The 25,063-nt window shown below is 37.4% G+C and overlaps 1 protein-coding gene across 1 annotated transcript in view; it reads right to left on the bottom strand.

Annotated features, from left to right (window-relative positions):
- Positions 1-705: 705 nt before the first annotated feature.
- LOC133529675 (neuropeptide F receptor) overlaps positions 706-25,063 on the bottom strand; it is a 114,533-nt gene continuing 90,175 nt past the window's right edge. Inside the window, exon 4 of the mRNA XM_061867446.1 lies at positions 706-1,654. Coding sequence (XP_061723430.1) covers positions 977-1,654 — 678 coding nt within the window. The 3' untranslated portion in view covers positions 706-976. The remainder of the gene's footprint in view (positions 1,655-25,063) is intronic.

Here is a 25,063-nt window from a genome sequence, read left to right as displayed (position 1 = left end):
GAAGTGAAAACTTGAATATGCCGCTAGCGAGAGTACACCTTAATGGTATTTTTTTATACAAAAGTTCGCGACATTTTCCTTTCTGGATTTTGGCCTTAGATGAATATTTTTTATTTGAGTTCAATATTACCATTACGTGTATCTGTGTGTTTTACTATTATTGATATTCTGGTTTTTGTAAGAACGAGGTTAATTCAAACAGCGATAATAACAGCCGAAAATAGGCGTCTGTTTACGGCGCATATGAAATCGGCACCAATAAAAGCAAAAATCAATTTGAGAACGGAACGAGAAAGAAATTATCTGTGTCTGACAACGGTCGTCTGACCGAGACACAGATAATTTCTTTCTCGTTCCGTTCTCAAAATATCGATACGATTGGTTACGTTTTGAAGGACAAAAATGTCGAGAACAAGACTTCAATTTCTGAGATTTTTCGCCTAAGTTACAGTTGTCCTTATCGCACTAATTTTAGGAGCTGCCCCCGTCAGTGCGACGGAGATACATATAAAGGGGCTCAGCTGGTATTTCCTCTTAATGTGCGACATTCCATAAGATTACGTGTTTGTGACAATTAGCGCCAGTTCTAATCTCCCTCCAGGCCTCCACCGACTTTGCACCTTGCCAATTATATTATATTATTTAAAAAAACTTTTCTCCTGTGAACATCATGCAAAAATAAAGGACAAAAGAAAAAACAAAACATCCTCATAATAATATTTAATTTCATTATAAAACCTTAACACGACATTGTAAGTAATCTACGTTTTGGGCTCAGAAAAACGTAAAGTACAAACAATAACATTTACATATGTACAAATTACAATTATTCACATAGATTACAATTTCACTTAACACAACATAACATAGAAAGGAACTTTATACACCTTAGCTAGAAGAGTTCAAATTGACAAGCATTTTAAATGCTTTGCATTTCAATGCTGCTATGCTCATGCTATTTGCAGCAACTTTTTAGTCAGAAAATTTGAGAGCAGTGAGACGTCTTCGTGTTGGTCGTGACCGTCTGCTCAAGCTGAGCTAACGCCGTCAACTCTGTATCTATCTTCCTCTTTCCTCTTTGATCCTTCTTCTGACCTTTCTTCCGACAGCAGCAAAGAATTTCCTCAAACTCCTTTCTAAAATTATCATTCAGCCATCCGTATAGCAGTGGATTAGACACGGCACTCGACATTCCAATAATATGACAGATAGCGTACGTTATTATCATTTGATCCTCTCCCAATATAGGTTCTTTCGAGAAATCCGCTACCAAGTTGAAAACATTCAACGGCAGCCAGCTTATGACGTAGGTAACAGCAATAGCTATCAGGATAGTTGGAGTTTTTCTTGTCGATCGTCTTCGTCCTCTAAGTCTTCTATGAATTTGAATATGAGCTATAACTACGACTAGAACTGGGAGAAGATATTGGAATATGAGACTAAAAAGCGAGTACATGGCCCGTCCGTTGGCGATGGGCCAGTCTTCGATGCAGAAGCTTAAGGAGTCCATGCCAATGAGGCCTATGTTGTGGGTCTTGAGGTTTCTGAACATGTAGAGGGGTGATGCGAGGAAGAAGGCGATGACCCAAATGCAGAACATGATGATGAGGACGCCCATGGTCTGGAGGCCTTGTCTTGTAGGGTACACGATCAGCTGTAAACAAAGGGAACATGTTAAAATTATAAACAAGAACAACAGACACTTATGGGATCAACAACTGAGGATAGGGACATATTTTATTACTATTGTGTATGTATTACATGAGCAATGAGTTTCTAGTTATCCCTCTCTATCACTCTTCCAATAGTAGTGCGACAAAACAGTTGCGCTTCGTTCGCTACGGAGCGTAAACGATTGGCACTTGTCTACGCACCCAGGTAGATTTTTGGAGCTGTGTAGTTTTCGACATTTATGTGTGCATTAGAATACGTCGTATTTGAAGTTTAAAGATATTAAGTTTCATTTTATTTAATATTTAGAGTGTTCTAAATATAATATTTAATAACCAGGCATATGTTTTCTTTTAAATATAAGTCTAAGTAAGTAAAGCAGTGACATATATCTGATCTGGAAGCTTCCTCGCTCAACGCATAACCAAATTAGCGAGTGCTACTAGCATTTTCGGCACCTTGTCATATGGGAAAATTATTATTCAGTAAGTAGATATATAAATTATATATGCATGCTATACTTATATATCTCGACATGAATTCTATAACGTCGGATATGAACATCCGACCAAAATTACATTTTAACATAATGATAAAAACAAGTGAATTATCTTTCTAACAAACTGCCTCTAGTGTATGTATCTTTTTTAATTTCTGAGTTACAGAAAGTGCATAAGGTCGAATATCACGATTTAATTTATTTATGCATCTGAAAATGTTGACACTTTGTGAGGTGTTTACAAATGTCATTATCACCGTGTGTATCAACAGATAACGACATTTTGCCTATAATTTTAGTAACAATACTACGTGTCGGATCTGAATTTTAGACCTTATGCCTAAACATTCAACGTGTTGAGTATAAGTCAAAACACGACTTTATGCAATTCTTTTACCGTTCAATTGGCAGAAAACAAACAGTCTAATCTAATAAATTTACCATATATACCACCTTTTTAAATAAAAATATTAAAAGTACTAAAACAATATCACTTATCCAAAAATAGTATTTATAAACCACATAGTTCTTGAAATAATGACAAACAAAAGTGCCAATTTTGTTTTAGATCTCCTGAAAAGTTGACTATTTCCACATCCGACCATATGGAACTCGAGGCGAGGTATATAAACTTAATTCACCAATGAAACGAAGCATCTGAGTAAATAATAAAAGTAAATGCACGCATAAACCCCAATTTCTTAAAACTGTCCATTCTCCTTGAAAACAGGAAAAAGCAATTAATTAAAAAGTAATTACTTTTGAGATACATCCTGTTTTAGAGCACTAAAGTTGATGTATTTTTCTGATGGTACTTTTATCTCCAGTACTCTTGTCTCTGTTATCAACTTAAGTGCTTCAAACCAAATTTACTAAATGGAAATTCGAAATGGAAGCTTGCGAAACTATGGCTATGCATACTAGAGATGCGCAAAACGCTGCACTGAGTTGAAAAGATTGATTCATATCTTTTGCTCGCGGTGATATATATCACTTATTTTGTTCACTGGACCTGTAGACTATATTGTTCCTCCGAAGTCTTCCGAACCACTCCGAAACATACGGCCCGATTCGAAGAATGAAATACGATAACGATAAGTTCTCCTTTATGTATCGTTTGTGTATCGTATTATAGACAGAAGCGGCTCGATTCCGGCAACCAATGTCACTTTGACGTTAGAAATATCGTAGATAGATCTGATTGGGATCGCAGCGGAATCGAAATAAACGTCAATTTTGACATTTCCTTTAGTTATTGATCTTTTAAAGAGCTTTACTCTTATAAACGTGTCTTAATAATTCTTCTAATCGAGCCGATATCACTTAATAACTTGTTAGAACGTGACAGGCACGCTGACAAATGACAAAGAGCCGACCATCTTAGCCCTACAAATCGCACTGTCGTCCCCATAAAGACGGCGAATCACCGCCCCACAAGATGGGGCGCGAATGGACACAGTCTCCACAGCAGTGATAGTGAAGAGACCTCTTACACCTCCCTTCCTTGGGTATCGAATGAAACCCCACTGCCAGCGACCGTCCCCTCATCGTTCTGGTTTTCTGACCGACTCTTTCACTGTTCAGGCGATACGCCTGCAGAACGACCTTCCACTCAATATCCGGAGAGCTCAATTTACGTTCAAGCGCATGCTTTAATTTTCTTATCCTAACCAATTCCAGTAGTATTCCACGAAACCAACGAATATTAACCATGTAATGTTTTATAGGCGGCACGCTATCGTCATATTAAGTGGTTTATCTGTAGTGTGTAGGTATTTGTTCATTACGCCAAACTCTCGATGATAAACTGATAGGAGTCCATACAAAATCAATATGCGTTAGCTGTAGATGATCTCCTGTAGATACCGCAATAGAAACCAACATCATAGTCCAAGATCTCAGAGGCCCCAGACCTTACTTATTTTCTCACGAATGAGATGTATGGGATAATATAGTAAGTAAGTAAATATCCTTTATTGCACCACAAAGAAAACAAATTTAAAAACAGATTTACAATGTAAAGAAAGGTAGCAACAGGCGGTCTTATCGCTGTAAGCGATCTCTTCCAGACAACCTTAGGGTAGCAGGATATAAAGAACAACATAGTGTTAGTATGTACTTTTAATGTCTGCAAACTTTCTATATTGGCCCGACGGCCATTTGTCCGGTACAAGGTGCTAAATGTTGGTAAAAATAATACTTATTTTTTTTAACTTTTTATTTTTTAGAAAATATTGTTAAAAATTTATAATCAAGATTGCCAGACCATTCTTATCAGACGCTTTAAAGCTATCAAAATGATATTGTAACTTTACTTTTCTTCTCACTCTTGATTTTTATATATGATGCTCAGGGAACCATTTTGTAGTCAGACCAATTGGAGGGCCCAACCATACCCCAGACCCACGTGAAGTTATACATTTTATTCATGAGAAAATAAGAAAGGTCTGGCGGCTCTGAGGGCCTACCGCGAACCACGTTCGACGTGTTGCCTCTCTTTCGCACTTGTATATTCATACGTAAGTGTGACAGTGAGCCAACATGTCGAACGTGGTTCGCGGTAGGCCTTTGGGATCTTGCTCTCATAGATTTGAAACACAACTTAAACAACATTTACCTAATTTGCAAAGCGTACCTTGTGTGTTCAAGAATTATTAAGTGAGAGACAGATATCCAGTTTAGTCGCTATAATTACTATTATTATCAAGTACCTGGGAGACCAAGCTTTGCTTGGAAAACTTAAAAACTCAGTTCTCTCGGAGATAAGACCTAGCTAGATCGATTTTTCGCCCCCGAAATCCCATTTATAGCAAACCGTTAGAGACTTTAATAGTTATATATAAAAAGGTATAAGGTATTTAACTAGTTACATTATTCATATATAATATTATTAACGAGTGCCCGAACCGAATGTACCCTGGTGACCCTCTGGACTTATAGCGTTTAGTGAGTACGCAGCCCAATGGGTAAAGAACCTAGATATAAATCTGTAAAAATAAAACTGTAGAACGACTCATAATCATAATGCCATACGAATAAATAAATTATTCATATATTATTTAATGTTGCTTTACCCTCGTAGGGTTCATATTGAGACCGTACATAGCTTAAAGCCATAAAAAAGGTTCAATTATACATGAAAATAAATGCAATTAAAAATATATTTAATTCTGACTTGAAACCTATGGAAAAACAGTTCCTTTGTGTTTTTGACATTCCGGTTTTCATCTCGTAGATCACTAGACTTTTTATATAGAAATTGTGTTTTAACTCTTTTCAGATTTTGTTTTGTAATATCGGGGCAATAAGAAACGAAAAATAAAAATAATAGTTTTATTATTTTTTTATATACTTTGTAAAAATAGTAATAAACTCTCATCATACGAAGACTCGAAGTCACACATGGGTGCTCTTAATAAGTATTATAGAGGATACGTTGGTGACCCGTATCTATTCCCATCTATTGTACCTCCTTGATATAACTCTACTTATTTGCATCCCGAATAACTGTATGTAGTAAACACCCCTATGATGGGACTGGCACCAGTAATGGGACGGTATAGATAAATCCTGTAAAATAAGTATTGTCCAACAGTTTTTAAATGTTGGCAACATTTTACCGCAAATAAGAGCGTTAGAGCTACTAAAGTTTAATTTTCATTGAAATTTGTTAGTTTGAAAATTAAAGCGCTATACATCCCATGACTGGAGCAAAAAACATAATTTTAATTTCTTAATAATATTGAAACCAACTATTACAATTAAATACATAAAAAACATGAAAGACAAATAGGACATTCAACTTTTAACACATAAAGCGGTAGAAATTTTACAGATGTCGGAAAAATATCAAAAATACTTCAAATTTTTTCTTAAATGTCCCATAATTGGTGCCGTTTACATACCACAACAATATTTTTACTCTTTTAGCACACAATTTTATTCTATAACTATTTTTAATTTCAGCGCAATCGTAAAAGTGGGCGTCTACTTTTACGACAGCTCATTTGAATGCACATTTTACTCATTTGAGATGCGTATGTCAAATGAATATGCAAACTATATGCTTTATTTTTTAATATTTTATATGTTGGAATGCATGATGTGAAAAATAAAAGCGATGACAGCGCATATCGGGAACTAAAATGAAAACATTAATAGACCCAAATTCATCATACTGGTGAGAGGAATTTTAAATTGTACCTAATGCCCTTGCAGGATTCATACGTAGTACCCTACTCATGTTTATTTTATGTTTCTTTCCTTTTTTCTGTTACCTTCCGTGATTATTTCGCACTCGATGGTCTCATCGGAAGATCAGCGCTGGAAGTCGCCAGCAACATGCTGAGATGAGGCCATTTCGTGACACTTTACTGTCACTATGTTCTCTTTTATGTCTGTCTATTACTGTTTGTGTGTTTATGAATAAAACAAATTCTATTCTATTCTATTCTATTCTATTCTATTCTATTATATTCTATTCTATTCTATTCTATTCTATTCTATTCTATTCTATTCTATTCTATTCTATTCTATTCTTTTCTATTCTATTCTATTCCTATTCTGATATATGTTTTTATGACATTGTCATGGGGACGTTTAGGCCGGCTACGATTCGGGGCAGTATAGCCTAGTTTAATTTAGTTCTTAAATTTGTCAAAGCATGTTGCGGATTACATCATTTGTAAGTAGATTTGCTTTTGTAGCGTGCGCTGCTGATCACGAACTATATGGATGGACTTTTTTCTGTTCATATTTTATTTCCCTTACCTGAATATAATAATTATTTATTATATAATAAAAATATATGTAATTTGAGACATAATAATCAGTAATCAGACATTTTTTTAGCTTTTATAGTACGTAGGTTGCAGAAATATATATCAGAGATATAATAATAAATAAATAAATCATTGTCTCGATAGTCGTTTCAGCGAACGGTCTCATAGCGAAGAGTCTCGACCAACACCTTGAGAGACTCTCGCTAGTTGGTTGGATCAAGGGTCAGATGCAGAAGGCGGTGATCTTGGACACGGCGCGGATAGTCCGGCTCTTCGGCCCTGACCACCGGCAGCTTGGGCCCTGCCCCGCTGCTGGCGGCACCCTAGGTTACGTTTTTTATAATGTGTTTACATCTTTTGTATTGTTTTGTAAGTGTTTTTATATTTTACTTTTATATACATATTGTAAAAAGCCTAATCTGAGAGAAAAAGATAAGTAAAGGAAATAAATAAATATTATAGGACATTATTACACAAATTGACTAAGTTCCTAAGTAAGCTCAATAAGGCTTGTGTTGAGGTTACTTAGACAACGGTATATATAATATATAAATATTTATAAATACTTAAATACATAGAAAACACCCATTACTCAGGAACAAATATCCGTGCTCATCACACAAATAAATGCCCTTACCAGGATTTGAGCCCGGGATCATCGGTTTTATAGGCAGGCAGGCTACCCACTAGGCCAGACTGGTAATAAAAATTAGCTAATTATGAATCTTTCTAGGGTACTAACATTTAGCGATTTGACAGTTGTCAAATAGCGTGGCTGTAGCTGTTTGCTGGCAGGCAGGGACACTATGGTACACAGAATCAATATGCTTCATCTAAATACAGGTAGATCTACGTAACCACTTAGTTACCGGTGCCCTTGAGGCATATCGCTGCATTCCATATTTATATCTAAAAAGTAGCAGCCAATTGTTTTATATGAGATAAGCCACTGGTACTAATTGACAGTGTGTCAAGATTGTTGACATCGTGCAATAGTGTTTACTACATACACTGTGTAATTTAGTGTTTACTACACACTGTAGATGTAGGTTTCATAGGTTTGGGCCACCGTACCGTCTCCCGAGCGTCGGCGTCTAGTCAACTCTATGGCTTCTGATTGACGCAAGGTTGGCGCAATTGGGTACTTGACACATGTTGAATATTATAACAAAATTTAGCTAAATGGATAAAAAATGGGCGATTCATTATAAAAAAAAGTGGAATTAACAAAGAAATATTGAGATTATAAAAAAAAATACAAGGCTTCACAGACTCAATTTTTTTTTAAACTTTCAAATATAAAAAAGAAAATTATACCATTCGATTGCTTAAATGTTATTGAAAAATAAATTGTATAACAACTGTATCCTTAAACGCAATATTTCATGGTCAAAATAGCAAATTTTTTGATCTTCCATACATTAAGGATAGACTAATGTAACATCACATTACATTATCATTTTGTTAGAGGCGTTTCAATCGTCAAGTGCGAGCGTCAGAGTTTAACTTTTAATTTTGACCTTTGTGTTGCTTAAATGCCATGAGTCCTTTATAGACATTTTATCCTCAGGAAAATCAAGATGAATTGAAATTATTTACAAAAAACTGTCAAGTAGCCTGGTAGATCTGGATTAGATATAGATCGGACCTGTCAGTATCAAAAGTGACGTATTTGGTTGAAGAAATGACATTTCTGACACTGTCAGATTAAATCCCCATGGATAAATATCCTATAATTAAAATTAGAATACGCCTGTAAAATGGCCCGGTTCTTAATCTTGCCTACTTTTAAGGAGGCCTTTGTTATTTTTTCCTTCGTATATGGCATTTATTACGGTTAATAGTTCTTTTTTTTCTTTTAGCCTATTTTTGTGGCACAATGCTGGGCAATGACCTCCCCTCTCCCTATCGGATCCTCCCTGTGCTGAGCAAGATTCCGCTAATCCTGCTGAAACACATCCATGTCATCCCGAAAGAGATGGCTCTTCCTCGGTCTGCTTCTGCCACGACTATTCTGAGGCTGCCAGCTACTGGCTATTTTGGCCCGTCTGTCATCATCATCCAGCATGCATCATGTCCAGCCCAGTCTCACTTTAGCCTGGCGGTCTTCATCCCGACATCGACGAGTCGGGTTTTGGAGCAAAGCTCTGTATTCCTCAACTTGTCAAATCTTCGGACAGCCAGGATATTCCGCTCTATTGCCCTTTGGCAAACCTTGAGCTGCGCCTCAGTTAGTGACCAGGTTTGGGCATGTCCATGAGCTTGCGCTTCAGTGCAATTGGGAATTTGCCCTTCATGAGTTCCTTTATGGACCAGAAGCTTCTCCGGGCGTTTTCGATCCTTCTATCAATTTATTGCATTCTACCAAAAATAAATCTACAATAATTGTTACAGGTAGTAGATATATTTTTAATTTAATAAATAAATATTAAGTATAGGACATTATTACACAAATTGACTTAATCCCACAATAAGCTCAATAAGTCTTGTATTGTGGGTACTTAGACAACGATATATATAAACTCCCAAGACTTAGGATCAAATATCCGTGCTCATCCAGCTCATCAAACAAATAAATGCTCTTGGAACTATATTCACTTATGCAGATGACACAGCTGTGGTATTCTCAGGAGACACGTGGGAGGAAGTTCGCCTCTCTGCAGAACTTGGCCTCACCAAAATCGCTTACTGGCTGCAGAGACACTTGCTCACCCTAAATACCATCAAAACAAACTTTATTTGCTTCTCCAACTGTAACCGTACACAACCAGGAAATGAATTCTCAATCAGGATACATAATTGCTGCAACCAACTAGCCATCTGCTCCTGCCCATCTATTCGCAAAGTGGAATACACAAAATACCTTGGAGTTACGATCGACCAGCGTCTCACGTGGCACCTTCATGCTGAGAACATAATGAATAGGATCCGCAAACTGACCTGGACTTTCCAAAATCTTAGGCATGTAGTGTCAAAAACTGTGCTTAATCAAGTTTACGTATCGCTGGCTCAATCCGTCATCACATACTGTATCTCTGTATGGGGTGGTGCCACAAAGACTAAGTTTCTTGAGCTTGAGAGAGCTCAAAGAGCATTGCTAAAAGTCATGCACCGAAAGCCGTTCAGATTCCCAACTAACGAACTCTATTCACTCTGCAATTTATTGTCTGTGAGAAAATTGTACATTCTAAATCTTATTCTAAAAACACATAAGCGAACTACATACAAAACAAACAATACATGCACACGTAGGAAAAATATTAACGTAATTAAAACCCATACAGTGAAAACGGCATTTGCCAGAAGACAGCAACAGGCACAATCTTGCAATCTGTATAATCGGATCAACAAACACATTGACATTTATTCCTGCACTACATACGAGTGTAAGAATAGGTTAACTAAATGGCTAAAAACTAAAAGCTACAACGACATAGAAAACTTAATTCAAAATAAGTATAGCGAACATTGATATAGACCCAAACAAACACGCACACACACACACACATACACACACACGCGCGCGCGCGCGCACACACACACACACACACACACACACACACACACACACACACACACACACACACACGCACGCACGCACGCACGCGCACACATACACATACACACACACACACACACACACACACACACGTCTATTTTATATTAAGTACCCAATGCATCTCTTGTATCATAATAGTGTCTTGATAAAAATTTTGTAAATGAAAAAATGTTGTTAGGTATCTGTTACTTTTCTATAGTTTAACATACTTTCTACATCTAAGTTACTGTAAATTAACCGCGTGGAAGAGCGGTGCTCTCTTAGCACAAGTGTTTTCTCACTTAAAAAGAGGCACCAGCGCAGATATTGTAATTTGTTTTTTAAGCTACTGAATAAAAATATATATATATTTTTTTTTTTTTATTTTTTTTACCAGGATTTGAACCCGGGACCATCGGCTTCATAGGCAGGGTTACTACCCACTAGGCCAGATAGGTCGTCCTACTGTCAAGACAGGTTAACACAGAGCTAGGACCCGTTACACATACGCATATATAGGTCTTGAATATGGACGCAACTCCAGGTAGGTACCTAGGTAGAAGAGATGAACAGCCCTAATATCAGTAAAATAATCTGTGTATTTGATGCAGTCATAATTATGTATATTTGTGGTGTCCCTATTCAAAAATAAACATAAAAAAATTATGACTCTCCTTGTAAGGATTCATAAAATGGCAAATACTTACAGTTGGTTGAAGTTATGAAACATTTAAATAAGGAAAAGCTTTGAATAAAAGAAAGTCACAATTCAAATCAAATTGGGCGAATAAAATCGCATATTTCACTAGAACCCTCGTTACTCCTACTTATATATTTACTTCAGCTGAAATATTGCTCCTTTAAATATCATTATTTTACAAACGGTACTGATTTAATATAAACCCTAAACATAAGACCATAGAGCTCAATATTGAAACTTTAATGAACGTTTGCACCGATGATGTTCTATTCTTTTTATTAAGCATTTTCTTTCGAATATTTGGACTTCATCCCAATTTCCCTGCTCTGCTTAATTTTTTGTATGATAAATTGGACCGCTTTACGTAAAAAAGAACCAAATAACATGAAACTTGTCGATTTCTCATTTTGTAAAATTCAATTTATTCAAACAGGTTTATAAAATGGTGTAAAAACATTTGATTATAAATAATGAGTTTTAGTTTTTCCACCAAAATATTCAGATATTAATAAGGAATATTTCGCAAAACTCTGCGTAGGGGGCCCCACTAGCACAAACTGTCAAACTCCCTTGATGGCTCAATGTCATATTTGTTTGTGCACGAGCTGGTACACGCCCGCGGTGGGTGTGTAATGTTTTTAATAATAACAATTTGCGAAATTTCATTTTTCATAATTTGAATTGCATAATTTTGATATGCAGAAATTATGATTTGGTATAAAAACAAATACAATAAAAACGAATTGCATAATTTCGAAAGTAATTATAGTTTAGTAGCATAGTAATGTATTTGCATAACAGGCAACCAGTATAATGTTCACTCTGTATACTATTTTATACTCAGAACGTTTTTTATTCATGAAAACCAACAGCATAATATTGAAGGTGTGGTTTCACAATCAAACCACGGCAAATCGTTCATAAACTTTATTTATTTGATTGAGTTTGCTGAAAGTTTAACCACACTGAATTACTAATTAATAAAAAAAAACTTAAACATTATATTTGCATGGAACATAATCAATTTTTCTAAGCGTCAAACTGACCTACATCCGTACTTTACGTCTGTCGACATATATCATTTTACCGCAAAGCAGCGGCCAGTGTGAGTTGGAACCTCTGTGGTTCCTAAGGGATTCAGATAAACTTCATATAAACGCCTAGTGAAAATGAACAAGCAAAAATACAATTTCCGAGACATATGGTTCTGCCCATATGGTCGCAGTTCTACCTAACACTCCTCCTCGCTTCGCTCGTCGTCGTACCTAACGGCGACCAGCTTTGAAGTTGAAAAGGTAGATTGTTGTATAATTTTATAGTTTGATTGACACCAAGTATAGTTTGACGACCGGTTTGGCCTAGTGGGTAGTGACCCTGCCTACGAAGCTGATGGTCCCGGGTTCAAATCCTGGTAAGGGCATGTATTCGTGTGATGAGCATGGATATTTGTTCCTGAGTCATGGGTGTTTTCTATGTATTTATAAATATTTATATATTATATATATCGTTGTCTAAGTACCCTCAACACAAGCCTTATTGAGCTTACTGTGGGACTTAGTCAATTTGTGTAATAATGTCTTATAATATTTATTTATATCATAGAACACTATGTCACCATTCGTCAAAATTTAGTACTATATTTTAATTATTATACGAAATGTATGTTATAACAAGTAAAATTATTCCTAAGGATTGTTATGAAGAATGTTTTTATGATTATAGAGCATTCTGTCATTAAATTAGTATGACTAACAACTTTATATGTTTTGTTTTTATACATAATTTTTATTATGAGTTTCAATAGTAGTTAAATGAAATTATGCTAAAAGTTTGTATTAAAATTGAACGGCACCCGCCCGCGGTTACTGTAATTTCCGGATATCTGTCGCACGCGTCCGCACCGTTTAGCGTTGTTCATACTATTTTTCGTTTACCCACTTCGTGCACCCGTGCAAGACAGCGCACCGGACAGCGGAGTGGAGCGGATCGGACGATAATATTGATGAATAACTTTACCGTCACAGATAAGACTTTGGACAAAAGCTTACAAGAGAGACCAATATTAATCATACACCAGCGCTATCAAATTAGTTTATACCTATGATGCATTATATCTCATAAATTAGTGTGTATGTTGATAATATAGCTCATAAATTAGTTGTAAGTATGTTACTCTGCACTTACAGGGTTCACGTGGGTATTAAGAAGTTTTTAAGAACTGTACTTACTTATAAACAATTCTGATTCTGGAATTTATAAGACGTTGTCATAAAAGCAAAATGGTTGTTTTTTGCATAACATGAATCTATTATGCTTCAGAACGTATCAGTTTGAATAACAGAGCTATTGATCTTGAGTTATATTTAGGCAGTGTTTAGATTCACCTTTCGTTAGAAGTTTCTGATATTCGGCTTTGTTTAACTATTCACGTAAAGGCACGTCGATACATACATATAAATCTGTTATGATAGAGCCATTAGAATCTCAGATTGCCTCAACTGTAAAGCGGAGCATAATAAGTTGTTGCCAAAAATATAATTTTTGGTAGGTACAAGCTTTTATCGCTGACTGTACTTTTTAGCACAGGCATAACTAATACCTACTCATCGATACAATTCTGACGACTGGTCTGGCCTAGTGGGTAGTGACCCTGCCTATGAAGACGATGGTCCTGGGTTCGAATCCGGCCAGGGACATTTATTTGTGTGATGATCACAGATATTTGTTCCTGAGTCATGGGTGTCATTGTCTGAGTACCCACAACACAAGCCTTCTTGAGCTTACCATGAGACTTAGTCAATCTGTGTAAGAATGTCCTATAATATTTATTTTATTATTTATAGCTGTGCCCGCGGCTCCGCCCGCGTGGAATTCGGTCTGTATCAGTAAATAACCGGCTCATTCACCGCTAATTTCTCTGCCTCTCCCCTCGAGGTGGAACTTGATGTAAAGTTGACAAATGGATACGCTAGAGGACTGTAGTCCAGATAAAATATTTTACAATTAGGTACCACTTAATAAAACTACACTCCAAAATCAATTGCTTTTTTTTTTCAAATTCGCCCTTATTCAAATTTTTGACGTGATTTAAACGAAACGATGTATATCGGACAATACAGTTCCACTTTTGTATTTTTTTTACGTCCTTGACTGTACCTATCCAAATCATGTCCATGTCGGTGCTCCAGACCAATCAGTCTAAGCATGAAAAGGTAAGAAATATACACATAGAATCCATACTTCCGAACACTTTCGAATTTAGGTGTAATACCTATTAGAAGTAGGATTAGAGGAAAGGAGAATAGATATCAAAAACTTGAGGCCGAGTATTTACATTTTGTTTACAGTTATGTTTATGTATGCACAACTAAATGTATACATATAATTATATCTACAGTTACATACTAATAAGTAGGTATGTAATAGTATAGTACATAACATTGACATTTTACAATATTTATTTGTACACCACATTGCGAGTCTCCCCGGCGGGCATTAGCACGAATAGCTCCGTGCGGCTGGTAACGCGCGAGCACGCCACGTAGAGCTGCCCGTGCGAGAAGCAGCCCGTGCGCAGGTCCACGCCGGCGGCGCGCAGCGTCTGCCTCTGCGACTTGTTGATGTTCATGGCGAAGCAGACGCTCACGGAGAACTGTAGGCGCTTGAAGTGGAACGGGAAATTACTCAGGATGAGGGGGATGCGCGGGATGAACACGACTTCTGCGGCGCCGCACCCCGTCAGGATCTGTGCCTCAATGAGGTTTCGCTGCAGCTGCACTACTTTTAGGTGGGTTCCGTTGCATAAATTCGGAGGCGACAAATTCTGAAGAAGCATGATTGGAACTCCAACTTTCAGGGTTAATGTGTGTGCTGGGAGGAAGCACTCAATGAGCTAAGGAACTAAGGAACTCTACCGGGTATGTTATGACATTGCCTTCATCCAAGACAGTGTAAATGGAATTATAATATACTGCATGTTCACCTTCGATTTCCGCCTGCTCATTTTTCTGCGTGAGCATGGACCGTTCCTCTATGGGCGTGAGTATGGATCTCTCACAAACCCAAGAATGGCTCAGGTCTCCGTACACGCTCCGAATGAGGTTTTTAACGGATGGAACGATCCTGCATAACGTCTCTGGTAGTTGTGGCTACGCCTAAAATCACGATCTTCGCTATATTTTCGTAACCTCAATGCGTTGCGAGACTTTCGTGAAAGGTTCGCTTTTTTTCGGGAAGGCATTTAGGAGAGAGAGAGAAGCGATACGTATGAATATGGATACGATAAAATTACGATTAGGTATAATTCATGACGGAGAAAATATTTTTTTTAAATAATTATGCAATTATACGCGTGTTGATGTGTGTTGATTTTGCCACTACTTAACTATGTAAGTAAACTCATTTTTAACCGACTTGAAGATTTCAAAAGTAGGAGGTTATCAATTCGGTGTGTATTTTTTTAAAATGTTTGTTACTCCACAACTCCGTCATTTCTGAACCGATTTTCTATATATATACAGATTGGTCCCGTTTTTATCAAAACTCAGTTACATAACACAATAAACATAAGGAATCGAGGGAACTCTTCAAATGTGAAATGCATACATATAATGATTTTTGTATTTTCTTTAACAAATCTAGCATTTACATTTAAAAAAGTGACATTTGATGAAGTGGAACTGCTGATGATGATCAGAATGGAACTCTTCAACGATACATAGTACACGTTTGGCGATTTGTCCTCTTCGCTGTGTTTGTTAAGTAAATTTGATTTTCAAGACAAATTTTTGTCAAGTTCGAGTTCTGACGATGAGGAATCGAGGGAACTCTTCAAATGTGAAAGGCATACAATTAGTGATTTTTGTATTTTCATCAACAAATCAAGTATTTACATTTGTAGAAGTGACATTTTATGAAGTGGAACTGTTCATGATGAACAGAACGGAACTCTTCAACGATGCATAGTTCACGTTTGGCAATTTGTTCTCTTTGCATGTTTGTCAAGCAGTTAGATTTTCAAGGCACATTTTTATATTTCTATCCTATTCAGTTTTTTTAATAATTATCTGGTGCTTTATTTCATGCATGGTGTGAAATAATTTATCTTAAATAAAGTCGAATACCCTATTGCGGGTATCTTACCAGTCAACCATAGGGCAAATCTGAAATGTCAAGGTGGGTGCAGTGACAAAAAAAAACATGTTACCCCCTTTTCTACATGATTAGGCGTAGGAAGCTGTCTTTTTAATTTAATTGTATGAAATCAAAAATCAACAATAATCGTTCTTTCACCGGTCTCCCTCATTGATGTCGGTTTTTTTTTTCTTAAAAATTATTAGTTTACTTGATTACTAAATGTTTACTCAATTCCCCAAAAGATGGCACTGTGCGATGTATGGCAATTAATTTACTGTCGTTTAATTTCGTTGTATTATTACATCAACACAATTGAAATTGAATTGATATCCGTACCCCCCTCTTCTAACTTTAGAGTTAATTTGGCAAAATCCTTCCTCGGTGGCTTAATTTCAGCATCATATCTGTTAGTTTAGCAGGGTACTCGATACTCTTAGAATATATTTGTTGTAAAAGTGTGCACCTCCTTCCTAAGTAGCGCCATAAGATTCAGGTGCAAACTTAACTCAATCGAGTGTAGTGACTAACCCCCCTTCTAGGGGTTGAATTTTTATAGCCTATAACCTGGCCGGGGATTTTCTCGACTGATTAGTAAAGTTTGCATCAAAATCCGTTCAGCCGTTTTCACGTGATGCGAGGTTAAATAAACAGACAAACAGATAAACAGACAAACAGACAAAAATTCTAAACACTGTTGAAACGTGTTCTGTTATCGATTCTTAGTATCCCCAGCCTACTTTTTTTCGAATATCTTCCATGTACAGACTTTCGACCCCCTTCAGCTTTATTATATGTATATAGATTTATTCTAAAATCTTCAAACAAAATTCGTTTGCGTTGTTTCAATATTACGTAATATGAACCGGAATTAAGTAACTTTCATGAGAATTTTCTGCTTCCTGAAATTTTCGGAAATATGGAGAACATTCTGCAACGTGCATAATATTGTTATCTTTGCAAAAAGATATTGATCTTGCATTGTATATTATTGTAAGTTTTATATCGTGGCCGCTGGGAACGCAAACACCACACAAAAGCTGGCATCCTTGACAAGTATTCTAAACTTCAATCTGGCCGATTTGCAGCTACAAGAAAATACAATAAATCCCAAATTTCAAAGAACAAGTGACAAACAAAAGTATTTCCAAAAGAACAAACTTGAACACAAATCCCTAATTGTTAGCCGATATCAAACTGGCCAAGAATTTAGCTGTTTTGTAAAATATCAGTAATCATAGAAATAATACGAATACAGAAAGTGCACAATTTTATAAAACTCTAGAATCTTTAGGGTCGGCAAGCGCGCATGTAATTCCTCTGGAGTTGCAGGCGTACATAGGCTACGGAGACTGCTTACCATCTGGCGGGCCGTATGCTTGTTTGCCACTGACGTAGTATTAAAAAAAAGAAATTTGACATTAATGATGACATGGCCACACTTTGTCATTTCAAATGGTGTGCAGACTTAGCTTGGTGCGACTTTAAAATTTAAGTAAGTATTCAAGACGAAACTTAACTAAATAATTTGTTTAAGGAGCTTAAAAGTACTTCGACACTCATTTTACAAATCCCTAGAGAACTAAATAATCCAGCGAAGGATTTAACTGTATTTTGTAAGTTACGTTTCTATTGAAAGAAATACTTCGGCCAATCGTCCTTCAAAGTTTTATTTAACTTTTAATACGGTTCCGCACTTTACGCTCTCTTAAACTCATTTCTGAGTTTCGGGAGTACTAAATACACGCGGTAACTCTGGTTACGCGGCACGGTAGTGCCCCCGCCAAGACGAGCACAGTGAAATGTAAATTGGACCGGGGTACGTCCTTAAACTACGTCCAAAAGAGAGGTACGAGTATGGGCATTGTGAATATCATCTCGCTTTGTGTGGTAGGGCACAGCACAGCGGATGTCATTCCAGATCTAGAGCAGAGCCCAACTGGGGAAGTAAAAGTACCTCCACCTTACGCAAAATCGCAGCCAAATAACACTAGACCCTACTCATAGTGTTGTGTTCCTGTCGGTGAGTAAGGTTGCCAGAGCTCAACGAGGGGGAGGGGGGATTGGGTCGGCAACGCGCATGTAACTCCTCTGGAGTTGCAGGTGTACATAGGCTACGGAGACTTCTTACCATCAAGCGGGCCGTATGCTTGTTTGCCACCGACGTAGTATAAAAAAATAAATAAATCTAGATAGGAGAAAATGCCACTTAGAGCTTAAGAGTTTTTAATTTTTATACTTTCGTCGATTAGGACGATTCTAACGGTCCAATCGAAATTTAAAATACGTCAAATATTAGGTAGATATGATATGAATCACAAATGTCGGTGACGAAAAAAAGAGACGTTTTTTCAAAAAAAAAAACAAAAGTTCAAGGAAGGCCTCGTCTCAAAGCGACACGACTGCGGCGACGCCTTTTTCGATGCAAGTATAAAAATGAAAACGAACGAATTGTTGAATAATATTCAATAATAATATATATATACTACGATACGATATTGAATAATATATATATACTACGTCAGTTGCAAACAAGCATACGGCCCGCCTGATGGTGAGCAGTCACCGTAGCCTATGTACACCTGCAATTCCAGAGGTTACATGCGCGTTGCCGACCCTAACCCCCTAACCCCCCGTTGAGCTCTGGCAACCTTACTCACCGGCAGGAACACAACACTATGAGTAGGGTCTAGTGTTATTAGGCTGCGGTTTTCTGTAAGGTGGAGGTACTTCCCCAGTTGGGCTCTGCTCTAGATCTGGAATGACATCCGCTGTGCTGTGCCCTACCACACAAAGCGAGATGACATTCACAATGCCCGTACCTCTCTTTTGGCCATAGTTTAAGGACGTACCCGGGTCCAAGAAAAAGATTGAATAACATTATTCAACGTTGCATTTAGAATACCAGTTAAAATATTATATATTGAATTGAATTGAATTGAATTGAATGAGCCATTTTGTAGAAATAGGCCAAGTTAGTTGCAAATTGGCTTGTCGTAATGTTTCTTTTATGGAAAAACTATAAGTCACAGGAAAAAGTCAAACGTTAAAAATGTAAACTAAACGTAGACTATTTTTTTTTATTTTTTTGTTGAACCGTTACGAATATATAGACTCTAGAAATAAATAAAATAAATAAATAAATATTATTTGACGACCGGTCTGGCCTAGTGGGACCCTGCCTATGAAGCCGATGGTCCTGGGTTCGAATCCCGGTAAGGGCATTTATTTGTGTGAGCACAGATATTTGTTCCTGAGTCATGGGTGTTTTGTATGTATTTAAGTATTTGTATATTATATATATCGTTGTCAGAGTACCCACAACACAAACCTTCTTGGCTTAACGCGAGACTTAGTCAATTTGTTATATATAAATACTTAACTTTAAAAAATATCCATAACTCAGGAACACATATTTGTGATGAACACACAAATGCCCTTACCAGGGTTCGAACCCGCGAACTCCGGCTTGGAAGGCACGGTTCTGACTTGGAGGCCGTCTGAATAACATTACTTATTCGAATCTTAATATAATTACTTATTCTAATTTGAACACTAAAACTACAGCAGTACGGTTGAGTTTTATAGTAGCCTATTCGAACATAAGTCATTTTGTAATTAACGGTGTCGTTCGTAAATATTGAAAACTTTGAAAAGTGAAAACTCACTTCTTGTTTGTTTAATCGGTATTTCGTATTCATTGGATCTAATTTAATTCGGATTTTCAGGAATTCCTACTTTTCTTTATACGAATAAACACCTATATTTTCCATGAAATTGGTATTTTAATTTACTCATTTAATATATTGCAAACATGAAAATCAAAAGATTATTAAGATGGCCAGATGGCACGATGATAATCAGTGCCGGATTAAGAAATTTTGATGCCCTAAGCATTTCTAGATCTTGGTGCCCCCTCTGCCTAGGCTCATCCAGATTACATTGACAACATTGTTTTTTTTTGGTAAACTAAGTGACGTTCTTGGTCGCATTACTGCTGCAATTTGTATTTTCAATCCATTACTAATTTTATCAAGGAAATTGACAGTGCTGCAGCAGTAACGTTGCAACAGTAATGCTGGTGCAGTCGCCATCCTAATGTCACCTTTATCAAAGCATGCGTGAACTAAATGACTGAAATTATCTATATCTATGATTGTGTACTTGCCTTCCCGGCTAACTATGTGATTAAAACCTGCTTTGGTTCACTTCACAAATAAACCCTAGAAGTAACATGACCAAAAGTAACCCGAAAGTTACATAAGGACTGAGGCCCAGAGGCAATTGTAAATTCGTATGTGCGACAGGGAGACAACACGTCGAACGTGGTTCACGGTTGACACTCAGTTGTTTCTACCGTGGCGGGCAATCGTGCGAGGCCGAAGGCCGAACTACAGGATAGCAGTGCTTGGAATTGAACCAATGGTGGAAATAGTAAAAAAACGAATCCAACGGCCATACTCATAAGGTTGAAGATCCGGAGTGCCCACTTGGCGCTTCCGAGCAAGACCTCAAGGCGGAGTTGGGAGAGAGCTGGGTTTTGTGACTGAAAAAATAGCCAGTGTAAGCGAGGACTAAGGTCGAGCTCCACACAGGGTTGAAAAGAGAGCTTTTCTGAGAAGCGCATTCATGTGAGGCCAAAGGTCGAGCTTCAGCAGGGCCGAACTCTGGCAAGAATCTATGGCCAAGTGTCTTAAAAAACTAAGTCGAAAGCTGAGCTCTTCATAAGGCTGAAAGCGCGGTCCGATCGGCGCTTTTACGTATGAGGCCAAAGGCCACGCTGCAAGAAAGCAGAACTTGGAATTGACAAATTGTGTGAATGAGGCCGAAGGCTGAGGTCCTCATAAGGTTAGACGCCCGGGGAGTCTTATGGCGGCGCGCTATAAAAAAAAACCAATGGCGAATTGTAAACAAGGCATAATGCACAGCCACGAGAGACTAAAAGCCTGGATTTGGATCTGGACACATTTGGCTTAAGGCTAACTTTTACGTAAAGTAAAAAGCCGAGTATGAATAAGACCTAACGAAATCGAACCAATTTTATCATGGCTCTCCTGCTGCTCGGCATTTGGCCTCGCTCAAAAGGGCACTTGATTAGAGTTAGTTGCAGCCGATGAAATAGGCGTTTCGAACCGAAGAATTTCTTTGGCAGGATTGGCCCCTAGGAGTTAGGACCCAAGGGTTGATTTAGTTAAAAAGTGGAGCCACCAAGTTTTGTAGTGTACATTTTTAGAGGAGGGGGTGGGCTCTCAACTTTACTCGTACCTTGATATCTACATCAGTTAAGCTAGTAGGCTATGTTTGGTATCGTTTTCGTATAAATCGGGAATGCCGAACTCATTTACGAGTATGGTATCACATTGACACCATTCCGAAGTAGAAACATGTAAAATTTTCATTTTTTTTTAATATTCCTCTTCACGCTTCAACCGCTGAACCAATTTAGTTGAAATTTGGTATAGAGATGATTAGTTTAGTCCCAAGAAAGGACAGCATAATTTTAATCTAAAAAAATCATCGCTAAGGATGTGTAAAGGAGGGTGGAAGTTTATGTGGGGAATCAATAACCGCTGCACCTATTTGAATGAAATGTGGTATGATCTATATTTTAGATTTTGTCGACAATGAGAACAAACGTAACTTAGAATCTAAACTTAAACAGTTATTGACCTCCGACTGACCGACTTCGCCGAAGCTAAAATAAACCTGAATCAAAAATCTGGGTGGCATCACTTTTTAATTACATCTTAGGAAACCAAATATTAATTCTGCTAAAGGAAACCTTTGGTTCAAATAAAACCGTATGCTTTTGGTTTTCGACCTTCGAGGGGCCCCGAACCTGCACTTTAGCCTTTGATTCCGTCATCAGTTTTTTATAATAAAACTTTGACAATTAGTTCGCACGAGCTTGGCCGTGTGCAATACGTCGCAAACCAATCTGGTGTGCAAGAGCTCGGGCAGCATGAGTGACAAATTCCGATCCTCGAAAATCTGTTAAGACTTCGGTGCAAAGCCGAAGGCCGAGTTGCAAGAGAGCGAAATTCGGACACGACATAATTATAAATTAAGACAAAAGTGTAGATCTACTATTAGGTAAATTCGACACTGAAAGCTGAAGAACAAGCTCCACGTAGGGTTGAAGACGAGTAGATTTCTAAAACTGAGCTCTACGTTGTGTGTAAGGCCCTTTGGCCCAAAGGCTGACAGATTTGCAGAATGCCGGAAATCAAAAATCAACCACGAACCAATAGGTAAAGTATGATGAAAAAATCAGCATATTGCAAGCCTGATGGAATGGGCCCTCGTAGGGGCAAAGGCCTGCGTTGGAGACGCACTTACGTGCCCTATACACGACGCACAAAGTTTCATGTACAAACTACCCGTTTTTTTTTTCCACGATTTTGGTGCCCCCCTAGACGTGGTGCCCTAAGCAAGTGCTTATTTTGCTTAATGGTTAATCCGGCACTGATGATAATATAGAAAGTAAAAGCAAAAAAGAGAAAATAGGAAATAGAGCTTCAATTGGTCAATAAAAAGTGAACTTAGTGTCTGATCGGCTCTCAAAGAGAAGGCCCAGGAAAAAACATTACATTACACATATTATTATGTTGTACTATGCCTTATTTTATAAAGTTACGTTACGTTACGGGTAAAAATCCGCGTTTAACACGCGCTTGGCAAATAACGAGGAATGTTTTGGCCAGTACTGTCCTTGTGAATTATTTCCTTATTTATTTTTTAATAATAGGTGAACTTAATGCCTTATGGTAGTCTCTAATAGTCAAGTAGAAATAATCACTGAAGTGCAGGATCGCACAGGGAAAGGCATTGCTTACCGAGAGATACCATCCCTTAAATTGTAATGTACAGTTTTTAGTGTTCCGCACAAAACTTTGTTCGCGGAACACTTTGGTTTTGCAAATCGGTTATATGCGATTTATTTACGAAATAAACAAAATTTGTATTTTGAGGACCGGTCTGGCCTAGTGGGTAGTCCGGGTTCAAATCCTGGTAAGGGCATTTATTCATGTGATGAGCATGGATATTTGTTCCTGAGTCATAGGTGTTTTCTATGTATTTAATTATTACAACACAAGCTTTATTAAGCTTACTGTGAGACTTCAGCCAATTTGTGTAATAATGTCTTATAATATTTATTTATATATATTTGTATTTTAAAATATAGTAATAAAATGTCACTGAAGTTTTTAAATTACTATGGTACGTAAAATCCTGCTTCAATACATTTCTAGCGAATGATACCTCATTGAAAATACCGATCTTTACTTAGTTGAACGAATAATGACGTCAGCGCAATAAAATCGAGAACGAATCCACTCCTGCGCCGAAACTAGATCCCAATTTACGAGTAAACATACAACTACATTTAGATCGTGTGTTAACTAGAACTCAGTGATAGCCAATGCTGAAATAACATCCTGAAACCAGGGTATACAAGGTGTAGCAGTGAATGGAGATACGAAATTGACAGACTGTAAACTAATTTTTAACAAGCAGATACTTCTTGGACTATTGGCGCTCTCACTGCATTCGAGCGCCAAACTACCTCGACAGAAATGAAGGGGTGCCTTTCATCCCTTGGTTAACAATCTACTATTAAGCCAAACGTTATATAACTAATAAAACTAGTTGGAAACAACAATCGCAGTTATTTTTAAACTTTAATCATCTGCAAGCCACACGCTGTATACTTGAACGGCACCCGACGGTTTCATTCAATCCCATTTTACTGCAGACCATTGTGTTAATGGATAGTCTTTGTAATTTTCTCTAACGTTTTTTTTCTGTTTTAAACAAGTTTTCAAAAGTATTCTCGGTGGGAAATTAACGAAATAAACCCCGAGTGGTTAAGGCATCTGCCGCGAATGCAGAGGACGCAGGTTCGATCCATCGCAGGCCCAGGTCTGAACCTGGGCACTCCATGACATTTCAGTTCATATCAAATGTTCAAAATGGCCTAAACACGCTCTTATATTCTGAGTCATCCTACTGATTGTACATTACCTATATAGCTGAATGCTAAAATTAGTTTTGTATATTGTACGAGTACTACTCATTTGTCTTTTGTTTAATTACAACTAATTTTCAAATACTTCGCCTATCTTGAGTACACATTATCTTACTACTATATACGTTTGCACCATCTTACGAAGGTCGTACGATTTACGTATATCGTACCTAATGAGTCAAGTACGGATTTGTCCTGAGGGTCGCGACGTTGTAATCTCGACACAATGCGAATTAAATTATTTTGTGGTGAGCGTTCCGACTGAACGCCTGGCAACCTTCACTGAGGAGGATTTTTAGCCGAAGTGTGTCAAGTTCTGGCGGTTCAGCGGTCGGCTCCCTGACTACGACGGGGTTGTGAAATACAACGCAGTCACAATAATTGTTTTTTTTTTAGGTTTTAAGACATATTTCATAACATGTATGCAAGATTTTAGGTATTTATCTATGTGCCAACAGTTGCCTGAAAATATACCTACATATTTATTCATTTCATTATCATATAGGTACGTATGAAGGAAATAGGTATCAATGTTAGAATAGAGTAGAACCCCTAGCCTATTTTACGAACAAAAACAACCGAAACATAGACACATTTGCAAACAAATCCCCACTCAAAATAATCGGTCACCTGATATTGTTCAAAACCAATCGCCGTAATGGTAGTGGACACAAATATGGATACGGCCGGTCAATACGACTATCAATGTCAG

This window comes from Cydia pomonella, chromosome 21, assembly GCF_033807575.1.
Source record: "Cydia pomonella isolate Wapato2018A chromosome 21, ilCydPomo1, whole genome shotgun sequence".
NCBI lineage: Eukaryota > Metazoa > Arthropoda > Insecta > Lepidoptera > Tortricidae > Cydia > Cydia pomonella.
Note: the sequence above shows the minus strand (reverse complement) of the source record. Positions and strands in the feature narration are given on the sequence as shown.